This window comes from Podarcis vaucheri, assembly GCF_965113315.1.
Source record: "Podarcis vaucheri genome assembly, chromosome: 9".
NCBI classification, from domain to species: Eukaryota; Metazoa; Chordata; class Lepidosauria; order Squamata; family Lacertidae; genus Podarcis; species Podarcis vaucheri.
Genome location: NC_138767.1, coordinates 52151733 through 52168994, shown reverse-complemented (window position 1 = coordinate 52168994; position 17262 = coordinate 52151733). Strand labels below are relative to the sequence as shown.

At 39.9% G+C, this 17262-nt stretch overlaps 1 protein-coding gene across 1 annotated transcript in view; it reads left to right on the top strand.

Annotated features, from left to right (window-relative positions):
- The window catches only part of ENPP6 (ectonucleotide pyrophosphatase/phosphodiesterase 6), a 29259-nt gene that overhangs the window by 4214 nt on the left and 7783 nt on the right, over positions 1 to 17262 (top strand). The window contains exons 2-6 of the mRNA XM_082237916.1: positions 5302 to 5481; positions 11311 to 11422; positions 12201 to 12342; positions 15303 to 15482; positions 17107 to 17244. Coding sequence (XP_082094042.1) covers positions 5302 to 5481; positions 11311 to 11422; positions 12201 to 12342; positions 15303 to 15482; positions 17107 to 17244 — 752 coding nt within the window. The remainder of the gene's footprint in view (positions 1 to 5301; positions 5482 to 11310; positions 11423 to 12200; positions 12343 to 15302; positions 15483 to 17106; positions 17245 to 17262) is intronic.

Here is a 17262-nt window from a genome sequence, read left to right as displayed (position 1 = left end):
CAGCAAATGAACAGTTTTGAGCGGGGCAAGCATCCAGAGACCCGATGTGCTATACAGAAAGTAATATGGAAGTACTTTCCCCTGTTTTCTATAAGGGGGTCAATAGCTCTTTAACCTATGCTGCATTACATCTGGGCTGACTGATGCTAGAAGACGGGAACTCCCTGGCATGTGAAGCTTGTCAGAGGCAATGAAGTGTAATCAGGAAGGTTACAGCAGCAGGAAGATGCGTGAAAAAGTACTTTTCTAAGAGCAAGGAGAGACTGTTGGTGCTGAAGTTAGATAGGGAATGTGGTGATGGGATGCTCCAGTGGGATTCCCCCCCCCCCGATAGTTTAGAACAGGGGTCAGCAACCTTTTTCAGCCGTGGGCTGGTCCACCGTCCCTCAGACAATGTGGGGGGGGGCAGACTATATTTTGAAAAATATATATGAATGAATTCCTATGCCCCACAAATAACCCAGAGATGCATTTTAAATAAAAGCACACATTCTACTCATGTAAAAACACACTGATTCCTAGACCGTCCATGGGCCGGATTGAGAAGGCAATTGGGCCACATCCAGCCATTAGGTTGACTACCCCTGGTTTAGAAAGTTGTTGTGAAATTTTTGGTCAATTGTAGAAAGACATGGCAACTGTTGACGGAAGGTCAGTTCAACTGCAGCAAGCTGATTCCTACATATTTGAGGTCTTATCCCCATATAGAACATAACAAAGTATGATAACTGTTAAGTTGTGAGTGAACATATCAAACGACACAGCAATTCTTCAAACAGCTCTTGTTTATTCGCAGGCCAGAACAGAACTGAACTGAAGGGTTCAGCCAGCCTGCTTATATAGAGCTCCACTAGAACGCAACAGTAACCATTTTCCGTAACTATCCAATCACTGAACGTCACTTTCTATCCCTTATTTGCATATGTGGACCTGAGTGAAAACTATCTACAGTATCCCCCTGCTGGCCCAGGGTGAGAGCTTCAGTACATAACAATAACAAATGCTAAACAGTAAAAGTAAAGGGATAATCCAGAACTGAGTGGTGATTACACCACTCATTTCAACATACTGTACTTACTATGCTATAAATCACACAGCTAGCTTCTGTGATCACTTCCATGAACCTCACAAGTACTCCTGAAAACACAAAAAATTTCATAGAGAGATGGGGAAGGCTTAGGGAAATTCTTATTGTCTCCACCCTCCAACTGTGTTTGCTTGTTTAAAACATTTTTTATTATCACCTGCAATAAAATACTGCATTTATTATAAGGATAATGATAGTGACCCATCTTACAGGGATGTGAAATGCTCTGAAAAGAAAAGAAAAATATCAAGTATTGTTATTATATGGTTTTAATCAGCTACAATGCCTCCTCTGTGTCTACGAAAACAGTGATCCACAACAATGGGTAGTTAAATACAGCAAGGGAGGTTATGAATAGCCAGTTATTACTGTTAACAATGTTTTGCATAGCAATTTATTGCGCAGTAATTTTTGCCTACCTAAATCTTCAAGAATACATCTGTTACGACCTAAAAAGAGTCCAGTTAATATTTAATTATGAAAGAAACTGGGGGGGAAGAGAATATGATAATTTGTTCGCTATCTGGTGACAAATATATTACATGGGACTGGCCTTGAAAACTGTTCAGATATGTCCAGAGGCTACAGACGACCTGATCCCCATGAAGTCTGAACTGTCATGAGCTGACTTTTTAATAAAGATATATGAATTAAAAAAAGAAAGAAAAAGAAAACTGTTCAGATATTACAGCTTTCTGGCAGATTCAGCCCTACCATTAGGATGGGTGAGGAAGCCACCTCAGGCAGTTAATTTTGGATATCCTGAAGGGCAGAAAATAGTTATTTATTTTTTATATTACTTCTGGGGACAGGTAGAAGCACTTATGGGATTTTTTATTTTATTTTATTTTATTTTTTGCCTTAGGTGGGAAAATTATTTGACAAGTCTTTGATGCTGTGCATCTCAACTTGTTTGTTTTTTTTTTTAAATACTTTTTATTGAATTTCTTTTATACACAAAGAAAGGGGAAAAAAAAAAGTAAGAAGAAGAAAAAAAAAGAGAAAAAAGCATACACGCAAAAAGAGACAGATACATTCAAAAAAGTTACATCATACAACATAAAACATAAAACATCGACTTCCTTCCCTACTGAATTCGGGTTTTGCTTTTAACAATTTCATTTTTACCGCTGGTGTTTGTCTCTAGTTTATACATCGGGAGTTTTATAACAAACCCTCTGTAGTTGGTACGTTTTTAAAATTACTTTCAAAATAAACCATGAATTTATTCCAATCTTCTTTTAACTTTGTATTTTTTTGATTTCTGATTCTTTGTGTCATTCTTGCCAATTCAATAAAGTCATATAGTTTTAACTGCCACTCTCTCACCGTTGGGAGGTTTGTGCCTTTCCAATTTTGAGCGATCAAAATTCTGGCCGCTGCTGTTGAGTATTGGAATAAAGTTTTATCTTTTTCTTGAATTTCTGTCCCGACCATCCCTAATAAGAAGGCCTCTGGGTTTTTGGGAAATGTATATCTAAGTATCTTTTTTAACTCTGTATATATCTGATCCCAAAATCTTTTTGTTTCCTCGCATGTCCACCACATATGTATAAAATTTCCTTCTTTTGTTTTACATTTCCAACAGGACTTATTTACAGTTTTATACATTCTACCTAGTTTTTCTGGTGTTAAATACCATCGATGTATCATCTTTTCTAGGTTTTCTCTAATTGCAGCGCTTGCCGTGAACTTTATTCCCTCATTCCAGAGTTTTGACCATTTTTCATATTCTATACTATGCCCCAAATCTCTTGCCCACTTGACCATAACTTCTTTAATTTCTTCGTCTTTCGTTTCCCATTCCAATAGTATGTTGTACATCTTAGATAATATTTTGGATTTGCCTTCAATTATTTCAATCTGAAATTTGGACTTCTTTTCATTCATTCCAATTTTCTTATCCTCTGACCATTTTGCATTTATCTGATGGTACTGTAGCCAGCCTGACAGCCTCTCCTTTAATTCTTCATATGGTCTTAACCTCCAGTTATCTTGGGATCTTACCAGTAGGTCTTCATATGTCAATTTTCACTCTTCCAAGTTTACTTTTTTGATTGATAAGATGTCTGTTGGGGATAGCCACCAAGGTGTTCTCTGTTCTAGCAGTTTCTTATTTTTTTCCCACACTTCATACAATGGGCCTCTGATAATATGACTCGAGAACCTTTTATGTACTTTTTCTTTATTTGGCCAAAGGTAGGCATGCCAGCTGAACCTGTTATCCGCCCCTTCCAGGTCTAGTAAGTCCGTGTTCTCTAGAGTTATCCAGTCTTTGACCCAACAAAGGCAGGCCGCTTCATAGTATAATTTTAAATTTGGTACTGCCAATCCTCCTCTCTCCTTTCGGTCTGTAAGTGATTTGAATCTAATCCTTGGCCTTCTTCCCTGCCATATGAATCTTGAAAGAGTTTTCTGCCAATCCTTAAATAACTTGGGTCCTCTGATAACTGGTATATTTTGAAATAGGAACAGCATCTTAGGGAGTATGTTCATTTTTATTGCTTCCATCCTGCCCAGCCACGAGAGGTTCACCCTGTTCCAGACATCCAGATCTTTTTTCACTTTGTTCCATGTTGCTGTATAATTGTCTTCAATTAAATTTATATTTTTGGGTGTAAGCCAGATTCCTAAATATTTTATTTTTTTAGTTACCTTAATTCCATATTGGGATTCTAATCTTTCTTGCGCATCATTTCTCAGGTTCTTCGTCAGCATTTTTGTTTTAATTTTATTCAGCTTGAAGCCCGAAAGTTTACCGTACTCCTCCATTATCTCCAATGCTTTACCCATGCTTTCTTGTGGTTCTTCTAGGGATAACATCAGATCGTCCGCGTACGCTTTTAGCTTATACTCTTTAAATCCTAATTTAATCCCTTTTATCTCTGACTCTAACCTTATTTTGTTTGTTGTACAAAATAACATCTCAACTTGTTTGTGATCACCTGCAGTATTTCAGACAGCAAACTGTCTTGGGTTAACCTTGCATAATCTTTCTTTCCTTTCCAGCATTTGCCAGTTTGCACCCAAGCTTGGCAGAAGGTGCTGGTATTTATTTAGAAAGCTGTTAGGGCTTACCTATAAAGGCTTAAACAATCAGGTGACAAACACTATGCCACATGTAAAGCCCCACAACAGATGAATCATCCCTGCTTTGCAACTGACAGAAATTTGTCAAGATAGAGGTGAGGCTTATGGAGTCATGACTTCTCCACGTAGATGTAGAACATTCAGCTATGTAATATCTTTGTTAAATGGAACAAAATTATTGAAAACATTCCTGTTCCGTTCCATCATGTTTGGGAGAAATATGTGATGCCTGCTACTACTCCCCCTGCCCAAATCATAATTGGGTTTTATATTTACATTTTACTGCTTGGATTCTAGTTTCATTCTGCGGTATGATTTTTAAGATAACTTACATTTCCATAGGTGCTCTGTAGCAGCCAAGAGATCTGAGGTCTTAAATGTCAAAGGATTGCTCATACATGGGAAGAAAAGCATTGGCATTGGTTTCAATCCAATTTACTTTTTCTAAATAGGGTTCAGTGCCATTATTATTATTTTTAATCTGCATGTCACACACTCATTCCTTGAATAAGTTTGCCATTATTCTTATAATGTTTCCATTGAACAAGAAGGAGCAGTAGAGAACAGGTGCTTGCTTAGGTGACCCTTAAAATAAAAACAGTAAAAGGTGGGCAGCCCATCTACATCATTAGGGGAGGGGCAAGACTGACAGTTCATTCCGTTTGAGCACACTGACATGTACATCTGCCCCACAATCTGCAAGCGAAGAACTAATGAAATTTCTCTTTGCATCTTCTTCTTCATACTAAGTCAATACAACTTTAACTTTCCTCTCCCTATTTTGCATTATATCAAATGCCAATCTAGGTGGTTTATGACAATAGAACTTGATGACGTTTTACCAGTAATTTCATTCATCCATACTAGGGAGGGAGCATGAGTTCTGCAGCTCTTCTGGGGGGTGCGCAATAATATATACTTTTCTTCAAAACTGCATCTTTACATTCATTACTTATTTGCAATATTTGAGCTGGAGTAATTCTTTATCTAGTGCCCTCTAAGTCTAAGAGAGAGAAGTGAGACTTTATTCTGCTTCCACAGGGCCTTGAAATGGGTATGGGGGTGTTATGACTGCTAAACATAACTGAGAAGTGAGGCTATAAAGCAATCCTCTCACCTTCTAGGTCGCCACTGCAATGTCCATCAAATGACTGGGAACTACATGTGGGATGCAAGTACAAATATGTCTTTTGATATCGGCGTAAATCAAGAGAGCCTGCTGCCTCTTTGGTGGAATGGATCAGAGCCCTTGTGGGTCACTATGATGAAAGCCAAGAGGAAAGTCTTCATGTACTATTGGCCTGGTGAGTGTTGCTGAATTCTGCACTTCTTAAAATTGCTGACTAACATTACATGTTCTACTTTTTAACTGCTCTAAATGCAACCTCGAGATCGATCACTCTGGCTCTGATCCAATGCACAGCAACCAGAAGACTCTGTTTAAAAAGCTTAAATACCATCAACCAGCAAGGAAAGTCAAGCAGATGGGAACTGCAACTGGTCCACTTATTGCTTTCTCTTCTAGCATAGTAAGACTAAGAATGGAATAAGAACCCTTCTGAATTAGTCCAAAACCCCATCTAAACCAGTATCCTATATCGTACATTGTCAGCCTAAGGGAACCTGTGTATCTATGGGGGGCACGCAAGCAGGACAAATGGCCCACAGCCATCTCTCACTGTTGTTCCACGGTAACCGGTACTCAGAGGCAAAGTGCCTCCGATTCTGGGGTTAGTATACTGCAGGGTACACACTTCTGCACACAAGGAAGCATTTAAGTGGATGGCAACACCTATTCTTAGCTATCTATATATTGTTATAGGCTGGTGGGGGGCAGCTAGAAATTAATAAATGGTAGGATTTTGATTTGGGATATGAAGGGAAAACAACAGCTGTGGATGAATTCCTGGGCTAGCCTAGGCAGAAAACAATCTGGCCTAGCTAGGGCCATTAAGAAACAATACAGGGTCACTGAGGGCCATTGGCAATGCAAGGAACTGCCCTTCCCACCTGCCCTGAGGCTACCAGGGTAACTGGGGATGATGGCACAGGAATATTTTGGGCCTTTGGCTCAAGGTTTGGGATAGCTGAGAAAAGGCAGAATGATCCTGGCTGGCTGGCTGCAGGCAAGCTGGAAGATATGAATTAGACTGCACTGTATTGGGGAGCGAGCCCCTCTCGAGATGCCCATGCTGCAATATCTGGACTCCCACCATCTAAATTCAGGTGTAAATATGTGAATAAATAGTATTTCTTAAAGTTACAACAGCCTCTGCCACATCTTCAATTCCCCAAAGCAGCACAGACCCTGGTTGAGGGCCAAGACACCTGGAATCCTGTGCACAACTGTGCAGGGATTGGAGTGGTGCTACCACAACCAGGACACCAATACTGTGGGGTATTGGATGTCATATGAGAAAGATGCACAGGAGTATCTTCACCTTGACTGCAATTTGCAAATCGTTTAATCTAGAAAATACATTTGTGCTATTTTTTCTAGAAAAAGAGGTGCCAGAACTCACCAACTAACACCTCCCTTGTTCTCTTAGAATAACAATGGCGTCCGCCCGAGAGATGCCAGAACTGAACTCCTGTGAGTTCCCTCTGAAAAAAAGACCTGCATATGTCAGCTGCTTAGTGTAGCTGCCTTGAGAACCATGTTAGCACTTATCTACAGTCACCAACAGATGTTCTATCATATTAAATGGATCCTAACATTTGAGCTGCAAACTTTTGATATTAATCTCACCAAAATAGTATTCGGTTCATTCGGTTCATTAGGCAAAAAGCACATTTATTTCAATGAATATTTTCTAATACGTTTTCCAATAAGAGCAGTATTTCAATTTATTAGATTTATTGCATTAGCCGTGTGGCCATAGCATAATATACATTGAAATAACAACATAAAATAGGGGTGGGGAGGTAAAGGTAAAGGTAAAGGTAAATATCGTCCTGGGCGGTTACTTGATGAAAGAAAAAGAGAGAGGGGGAAAAGAGCAGTATGTTGATCAACATTGTCAATGTATCAGGCCATGCCTCTTGTGTATCTGGAATGCCAACATGCAAATATATGCAAAGTTCAACAATTCCCTTTTTCCATTAAAAATTGGCATCCATAACCCAGAGGTTCATGGGCACCCCAGGATATACTGGTGTATTTCCTAGTCAGTCACTAGTTTTGCTAAACCCACAAACCACTTTCGCTTTGGAGGTAACATTGAATGTGGAACTATTGACAAAACTCTTGAGATATAGTCACTGGATATTATGCTTTATTTCTACAAATGGAGTCCCACGTTAATATTGCTTTTGTAATGGCAATAGTTTACTGTTGCTCCTTATGTGTGTGCGCACTTTGATATATGTGCAGGACTCTGTTTATGCACAGAGAATGCCAACGAGGCAGCTGAACTACTCATTCATGTTCTATGCTAATTCATCTCATCTTACCACGTATGCACTTAGTCACGTCTCCCCTCATACAATACTGCATAAGACCATTCAACAGAGAGGGCAGTGTCTCAGCAACAGACAGATACAATAATAATAATAGTAATAATGACAATACAAGTTGGCATTTGCTCAATTCTGACAGGCAGAGAAACAAGCCAAGCCATTCTTCCTTTCTTAAATAGGAAACCTGAGGAACAGCTAAACTATCACAGCCCGTTAAGCCTTGCACAAAAATTGCTATTGCTGTCAGATGTTCTTCAAATCCATCCAAATGGAATCTCATCTCATGATAATTCCCAAATGATTGTTTGACAATGTCAGCCTGTCCAGTTTTTATAAATACTTGTACAGCATAATAAAGAATTAAAGTCATTTGATAAATTTTAAAACATGAATCATTTCATAATCAGAAAACAGATTCTCAACTAAGTTTTAAAAATGTAGAAACTATTAATTACTGGAAGATTTTGTCTTCAAAAGTTAAATTGCACTCAATTAATGTGTCTTTTTCAATGGTTAGACACCCTCAAGTTAGGCAGCAACATTTTAAATTATTCCTTGATTAAAATAATTAGGACAAAATAAGCATTAACATTTTAAATACTACAGAATTCTTAATTAAAATCTCCTGTATTTGAAAGCCACCCAAAACAAGGCATAAATATCTAAGGCATCTAAAAATGCTAAAAACTCAAAAATGGTTGAGTCTCAAGAGGAAGGAAACTCCACAGTTACAGTGGAGCCACTTAGAACATATCTGTACCTGACTTTGCAACGTACACAAGAAAATACTATCGTTTGCTCTTAAAGATGACAGTTCCATGGAACTAATGCTACAACCTGGGAACACTTCCTTGCCCATGCTTGGCCCAGAATGGACCATGGATGAGCATAGCAGGAGTTGGGAAGAAATCTGTATTGTGCCAGGTGTACATCATGGTTCTGAACCATTGGAACCCCTCACCTGCAGTCTAAAGTCATACAGTCTAGACAGAATATTTGTTAAACTTGAACAACTATATGCCTCGGAGCACATGGTATTTCAGAATACGTGACATAACTAACATCTGTGCATCAACACTTTTGTGGATCATTGATACTGTTGTGAAAGAACCATGCAAATAAATTGACTGCTTTTGAGCACCCGATTATTATTGATAAAATGTTACAATCCTCTCATCTTTTTCAAAACTTGATTTAAGGTCATGTCAAATAACATTTTGAAGTGACTATGCAGCTGCTCAGTTTGTTTATAAGAATATGGACGTGTTTACTTCAACTAAAGTTGAATGACCATGTCACTAGTGAATTTTAAAAATCTAAAGTACAAAACCACAAATTCCATTCCTTTTACCCCCCTCCTTCTGATCAAGACATTTCCCAGACCATTTGCAGCAATCTGGAAACCTTTAAAAGAGTTGTGTTATGACATTCGGCATACAACTGCTAAACCAATGTTTAGATATACAATTGGAAAACGATAGAGGTTCAAGTCTCTGTGTCAAACATATAAAGATGCAGAATACTATACATAAGAAAGTGAAATGAAATAGAAGTTTTTTAAGGCTTAAACACGACCTTACTATATAATATGATACCTACTACTACTACTACTACTACTATAATACAAAACAGTGCAAGTGGGGTAGTTAAATGGTCTAAATACCAAAAGAGATATAGGCAGAGCAATCAGACAGGCTGCAGACGGACAAAACCCTTTGCTGTTAGTTGTACTAAGCGAAGGGAATAGCCCTTTGTGTAGGCTCTCATCCCCTCTGTTGACTGGTTTTGGAGATTTTTGTACAGTTTCAGAAGCTGCAGAGCCTGCCTGATTGGAGATGATGATGGTGGGACAAAAATGTGTGCATGCTCAATGGAGAATAATGACTGTGTACCTGTACTATGATTTTGAAAAATTGGTATTCAGCCTTAGAGCCCACCAAGCTATGCTTTACAAAATCATGTTTTTGCTCACCGTTTCTACCTGCTGGCATGGAGGAAATACACAATGCCATAGAAAGAAGGCCCATGTTCAGGTGGGCCTTAACGTTTAGGAAAATGTGCTTTATGAAGCTCTCTATAGGTCAGACGGACATAGTAAAATGCAGCAAAAAAAAGGGGGGGGGACCTGAAAGCGGAAAAAGAACAATAATAGAAACCCAAGAGCACAAATGCTACGAGGAGCAGAAAATGCTACAAGGACCATCAACACCTGGCCTCTTAGGGCAGCTGCTGAGAACTAGTAGTTACTAGATAACACATAATTTTTGAAAGCACGTACCGTATTTTTCGCTCTATAAGACGCACCAGACCACAAGACACACCTAGTTTTTGGAGGAGGAAAACAAGAAAAAAAAAATTCTGAATCTCAGAAGCCAGAACAGCAAGAGGGATTGCTGCGCAGTGAAAGCAGCAATCCCTCTTGCTATTCTGGCTTCTGTAATAGCTGTACAGCCTGCATTCGCTCCATAAGATGCACACACACTTCCCCTTAATTTTTAAGAGGGAAAAAGTGAGTCTTATAGAGCAAAAAATACGGTAATTCATTACTTATATAGAGGGCATCTGACATTCCTCAGTTCTACGTACAGGTAGGTAGCCGTGTTGGTCTGCCATAGTCAAAACAAAATAAAAAAAAAAAAAATTCCTTCCAGGAGCACCTTAGAGACCAACTAAGTTTGTCATTGGTATGAGCTTTCGTGTGCATGCACACTTCTTCAGATTCCTCAGTGTAAGACTTCCCACATTATTTGTTTTCTCCAATGCCACCACCATTTCCCCTCATTCCTCCTTTTGTTTGACTCTCCTGGGACTATTCAAGGGAATACATGTTACAGAACTATGATTTCAGGGTGTCTGGGTTATGAAAAACTAAATTGCTTGTGTTTTTTGTTGCTAAGCAGAGAAGCTATAAATATTAATACTAAAACACGGTTCTCCTCTGTTCAGAGCTCATGTTCCCCCCTTTAGAAGTTGCCACAAGCTTCTAGGACTCAAAACAGTGCATTTTTTCTGGGAAAGGTTTGAGGTGACGGAAAGTTAATTGGTGTAAAATGCTTTCATAAGATCCTGTGGGGAAAGAGATTCAACATTTCAGTTCCAGAAAGAGGTTTTGCACATCTAAATACAAAATATTTGGTAAAAGTATTTTTGAAATCTAGACTACTGCTGTTCTTAATTTATTGTAATATGGAGCAGTGTAACTGATTAGTCCTATACAAACAAAACTGATTTTTGAATAAAATTAAGAGTTTTTATTTGAAAAAAATTGGTCGAATTTTAAAATAGTTTAATTCTAACAAGCAGCTAACCAAAATGGCTGCAAATCCTTCAGATTCCAGTTCTGAATGTTCAAAATTAGCCCTTTTCTTTTGGGAACATACCAGGAATATACAGAATTCATGTCTAAGGTCAACATTTTTTATTTTCAGATTTTGGGTTTCAAGACAGATGTTTACGGGGTGCCCTGGATATTTTAGGGGAGTGCAGGGGGAGGAGAGAAAGAGGAAGTCCTGGTGCAAAAGCAGAACTTTACTGGTGCAGGCTTGTATATCTCAAGCTAAGAGTTAAGAGTTCCTTTCAATATATCCATTCCTATCTAAATATTGATGACATTATTTAAATTCGTAATTCAAAATTCGGAAGCTGAATTAAACTAATTAAACACTTTGCTTTAGGGTGTGAAGTTGAAATCCTTGGAATTCGACCTACCTACTGCCTACCATATTATAGTGTTCCAACAGATGGCAATTTCTCCAATGCTGTATATAGTGCTATTGAGCTTCTGAGGTAAAGTAATCAAATGTTTTATTTATTTCTCTAATCTGAGGAGTAAAACCTTCCTCCCCATAAGAGTAGCAGCATGATATGATAACAAAGGTAATTCATTTTGGTTTTCTGCATTATGGGAGATGCGAGAAAGGACCCTTAATTGAGATAATGCAGGGAGGGGGTGGCAGATGGGGGGGATATGGCAAAGACCAACAACGTTTCCCTCAGTTCCCTCTTTGTTTTCATCTCCAGTTAAATTTGACACACAGACACACAAAGATGGGGAAAGAGGAAGAAGTCAATAATGGTTATGAATGTAGCACTTTCCAAATGAAGATTTGTACTTATTTATACAACTGCCTTCCCAATGTACAGTATTCTGAAGATTAGTTCGGCATGCTAAAAGCCACTGAAAGCATCAACACAAACCGGCATTTGACCATAACAACTGGTTGTGTGAACTTTACCATTAGTTCCGAAGCTGCTCCACTTGGAACGGCCTGTTTACTTGTTGACTATATCTATAAACTGTCTTTTGGACAAAACATTTAGGGTATAAAAAAATGGCTTACAATATAAGAAACAATGGTCCAATGGGGGGAGGAAGAGGCAAATTAGCAAATTCAGGAATGTAGAGGAATTAAAAAGCATGGCCTGCGCCTTTTCTGTCTGCAACACTTAGCTGCACATGGCATGAAAAAATCCAAGTCTTAGTGTTGATTCTGAAAGATGCTTCAAAATAGTAGCATACTATACTTGTTTTACACCGAACTCTTTTGTGGTGTTGCCACTCTAGAAGGGGCAGAGCGGATATGGCAGCAGTGTATTATGAACGGATTGATGTAGAAGGTCATCACTACGGTCCCTCATCTATTCAGAGGAAGAATGCCTTAAAAGCAGTGGATAACGTATTGAAAAATATGACAAAGCTCATCAAGGTTAGTGTTACTTAGAGGCTACAGGGTCCGTTAATTGCCCCACAGTCCTTTCCTTATCTTTGTTAAACATTCTTTGTAACTATGCATCAAAGGTTTCATCACACCTTGTATATACATCTACACATCGTTTGAAATGGTAACACACATTGTACATGTTCCAGATGTGAGTCATAGGTAAAGGTAAAGGGACCCCATGACCGACTCTGGGGTTGTGGTGCTCATCTCACTTTATTAGCCGAGGGAGCCGGTGTACAGCTTCCGGGTCATGACTAAGCCACTTCTGGTGAACCAGAGCATCGCACGGAAACGCCGTTTACCTTCCCGCCAGAGAGGTACCTATTTATCTGCTTGCACTTTGACGTGCTTTCGAACTGCTAGGTGGGCAGGAGCAGGGACCGAGCAACGCGAGCTCGCCCCATTACGGGGATTCGAACCGCTGACCTTCTGATCGGCAAGTCCTAGGCTCTGTGGTTTAACCCGTGTCCCTGTGAGTCATAGGTACTTGTGATCAAATAAATGCACATAACTGCTTCAGATGCAACAGAGTACACTTGCTGTACTCTTAGCAAGTGAAGTGGCCATTGCTGGACGTGATGTCATAAAATGCATAAACACTGCTACTGCTTACATATAAGGAAATAAAGGGAATAGTATATGCTGTGCTTGCAATGGTTCCCAAATGGCTGGCTCCAGCTAGTGAAGAAAACCAGTTTCGTCAGAGCTCCAAGGCAAGCTGAGGGCCCACCACCACCACAGCAAAGTCAGAATGCCAATGTATGCACGGAGTACCCAATAAATTTGGTGAGAAAGTGAGAGGATTGTCAGTTTGTATGCTCACCTCTTCCAAGTTAAAAGGGACAACTAAGTGCCTGTCTTCAGGGCCCTTAAATTACCCAAGTCCCCAGGCTCAGTATCAGGCACCTTCAATTGTAACATCTACAACACTTCCTCAGCCACCAACCCCATTTAAGCCAAATCGTGCTTTCCAACTAGCCACTAAAGGAGTCATCATAAAAAGGAAAGGGGGAAGAATCTATTTGCCCACTCCCCTGCCATTTGAGCACTGAGCAGAACTGGGAGAAGCCTCTGTCTGAAGTCTTGAATGTGAAACATTGGGGTGACTGGGTACATAGATTTGCATGTTCCCTCAAAGAATGATTAAATCTACCATATTAAAATAGAAAATCAGTGGGCAAGGATTGCTCTTTTTCGCTTTCTTGGCATCCACTGACATTTTGCAGCTATGTAATAAATGTAGTCTCCTGCCAACCTAGCAGTTTGAAAGCACGTCAAAGTGCAAGTAGATAAATAGGTACCGCTCCGGCGGGAAGGTAAACGGCATTTCCGTGTGCTGCTCTGGTTCGCCAGAAGTGGCTTATGTACACCAGCTCCTTCGGCCAATAAAGCAAGATGAGCGCCGCAACCCCCGAGTCGGCCACGAGTGGACCTAATGGTCAGGGGTCCCTTTACCTTGTCATCCAGATTACAGCATACAATAAGCATGAGCTAGTAAGATAAAACTGCAGCCTGCCTGCTCATAAGTGTGGGAAGGTGGAAGCAAATTTAATTGATTCTGCAATAACTGCAAGGTTATTCTCTTGATCTTTAAAAGCCTTTCATAGCTTGCAACTGAACATTAAAACCACCAGCACTCCAATATTTCAAGACCTACACATATAAAATAGTGCTCAAGAGGTTAGAATGAGTGCAAGTAGCAAAAGGGTTTTATGGTGTTGTTCCTGCTACTCCTCATTTTATGCTAGTCCATAGACTACTCGATTTAGCTTGGCAAGACATGGTTATATTTTAAAGAAACTATAAAGAATCAGAGAAAGTTAGTCTGGAAACCAAGAGGGTAGTAACTTAGTTGTGACCAACAACAGAAGCAGATGTTAATCTCTCATTGTGCTACTTCTGATGGAATATTTATTGTGCAGCCACAGGGAACCCACCAAAACCAGCCTCCCTCTGGCAAATGATCCCTGCTCTAGTAGGAATGTGTAGTCACAGAAGTATTCACTCAGAGAGGCGTGCCCTGCGCCATCATTACATGTCTTTAAGCACCAGACAAAAGCATTCCTCTTTACGCAAGCCTTTAGCCATAATCTATGGCCTGTTAAAGCTGGGTGAGGGGATGACTGCTATTATGATCAATTTATTATTATGCTGCCTGTTATGATTATGTTTTTATTATTGATGCTCTGTAAAATGTGTTCTTAATGATGTACACTACCCTGGGATCTTTTGATAAAGGGCAGTATATAAATTGAATTAATGATGATGATGATGGTTTGGAACATCAAATTCTATATCTCTACCGCTTCCAGCCATTGGCACCAAGAATGAGGGCTGGGCGTGCAGAGACTTAGGTCATTTCCACATTATCTGTTTATTATACTTGCACCTTGATTTGTTTGTGGAAAGTTTTCAGGGAGGCTAGACAGTGTTGGCTATTTATTGAATTCTGAATTGTTTGCAGGGAGGCTGTATGATGCTGTATCAAACAATTCAGTCCATTTCTCCATCATTTTCCTTATCCCCCAAAGCCCAAGCTTTTTGTGGGAAGTGAGTTGACTGTGCAAGACTGCCACACCAACTTTAACTGCGCAACCTGAATTTGCCAGTATAGAAATGAATCCCACCCAAAAAACAGCACATCTGGAAGGGCCCTTACAATCAATGGTTGCATCCTCATCACAGTGTATAGCGTGTATATTCCATCTCTAACTAGACCCATTTATTTCAACTTAAGTGCAATTTTCTCTGAATCAAGACTAGAATATTATTTGATATCAGCCCCTTTTAAGCTTGGAATGGTGAAGAGATTATTCCCCCATGGTACATTTTCTTCTATCAATGATGGCACGGCAGGAATGGTGAATCTGCTTACCGAACTGAAAATGGGAAGTGCATTGTGTATTTTTCCCAAGCTGCAATCACAGTCTTTACTATCTTGACAGGACAAGGGCCTGCAGAATGACCTGAATGTCATTCTTTTCTCGGATCATGGGATGACTGACATTTACTGGATGGAAAAAGTGATCGAGCTGAGAAATTGTATCAACATGAGCGATGTTATACAAGTAAAGGACCGAGGCCCTGTTGTAAGCCTGTGGCCAGCCAAGGAGAAGCAGTCCGAGGCAAGGGACCTTTTCTCTTTCTTTACCCACTTTGTGCCAATCAGGGGTTTCCCCCTGCTTTCCTGTACCACTTAACACCCAGTTCTACTGCTTGGCCTCCACACTCTGGCGTTACTTGAGCATTCACAGGAAAGAACCTGGTCCATTACTACTACTACTACTACTACTACTACTACTACTACTGTCGTACCTCGGCTCCCGAACACCTTGGAAGTCGAACGTTCCGCCTCCTGAATGATTGAAAACCGGAAGTGAGCGTTCTGGTTTTCGAACTTTCTTTTGAAAGCCGAACATCGGATAGCTCTTCCGCAGCTTCTGATTGGCTGAAGGAGCTTCCTGCAGCCAATCAGAAGCCGCGCTTTGGTTTCCGAATGTTTCGGAAATTGAACGGATTCCGTTCGACTTCAGAGGTACGACTGTATTATTAATTTATTTTATTTATTAAATCTGCATACCGCCCTATACCCATAGGTCTCAGGGCCGCTCACAAGATAAAAATCACAAAATAAAAACCCAAAATAAATAATCAAATAAATAAAACAAACAAAAGAACAAAACAAAAACAGCCCAATAACCCCCTGAAGGTCTACTGAAGGTGAAGAACCTAGACTAGGAAGAATTACATGTCGTCTGCTAGCGTCCTACAGTCATGCATCGTAGCCTTAAGGCAGGCTTCCTCAACCTCGGCCCTCCAGATGTTTTTGGTCTACAACTCCCATGATCCCTAGCTAGCAGGACCAGTGGTCAGGGATGCTGGGAATTGTAGTCTCAAAACATCTGGAGGGCTGAGGTTGAGGAAGCCTGCCCTAAGGCAATGCTGCTGTAGTGCCCTTAACAAACTGGGCTCAGCCTAAGAGATTGGTCCATCCTTTATGCGTCATCATGACCTCTGAATCACCTTCCCATCAATAGGTCAGATTTTATCAGCAGGGTCTACATGTCACTTTAAACTACAATTGAGCTTAACTATGGCATAAAGGCTGGTGCATGGAACAAAAAGTGGCCACTTGGCTCCTTCCTGTGCCTTCTGTTGCCATAATGCTACCAGCCAAGCCATAGTTTGGCCAAGTAACATGTACAAAAATGCACACACTATAGTAAAGTGTGCACAAAAACCCATATATTCATGAAAATAACATACAAAAATGCATTACATTAGGGAAATAGGATTTGCAAAATTATGTGTGCGGTATTAGGCAAAATTCACTGATAATTTTTTGTAGTAGTAAATTGATGTGGGAATGTGGAGAACTGAAGAAAAATTAGATCTTGAGAAACCAAGTTCGCCAGTCACCACTTCCAAGTAAATGTGCACAGGACTGCAACCTTAATGCGTTTCAAAATATTACTACCTAGCTTTGTGACTGGCTGAGCTAGGAATGCAAATACATTATTTACTTCTCAGCAAGATGGGGTGCAGAAGTCCAATTTTCCCTCTTTAATTATATCCAACCTCAATATTTTAAAAGGAATATTTTTCATGGGATTTTCTGCACAAGTTAGTAAGCCCACAGTGTTCCCATAATAGTTGTTTTTAAAAGACCATATATCTTAGGGCAGTGTGATCATCCATGCCAGCAATTATGATGTGCACTGAGGCTTCATAGCTTTTCTTTCTTTGCAGGTATACAACAAACTGAAAAATGTGCCACATATGACAGTTTACAGGAAAGAGGATATCCCTGCTCGATTTTATTATAAAGAAGGGAAATTTGTCTCTCCTTTGACACTTGTCGCTGAAGAAGGATGGTTCATAGTGGAGGTAAATCATCTGTGTCAG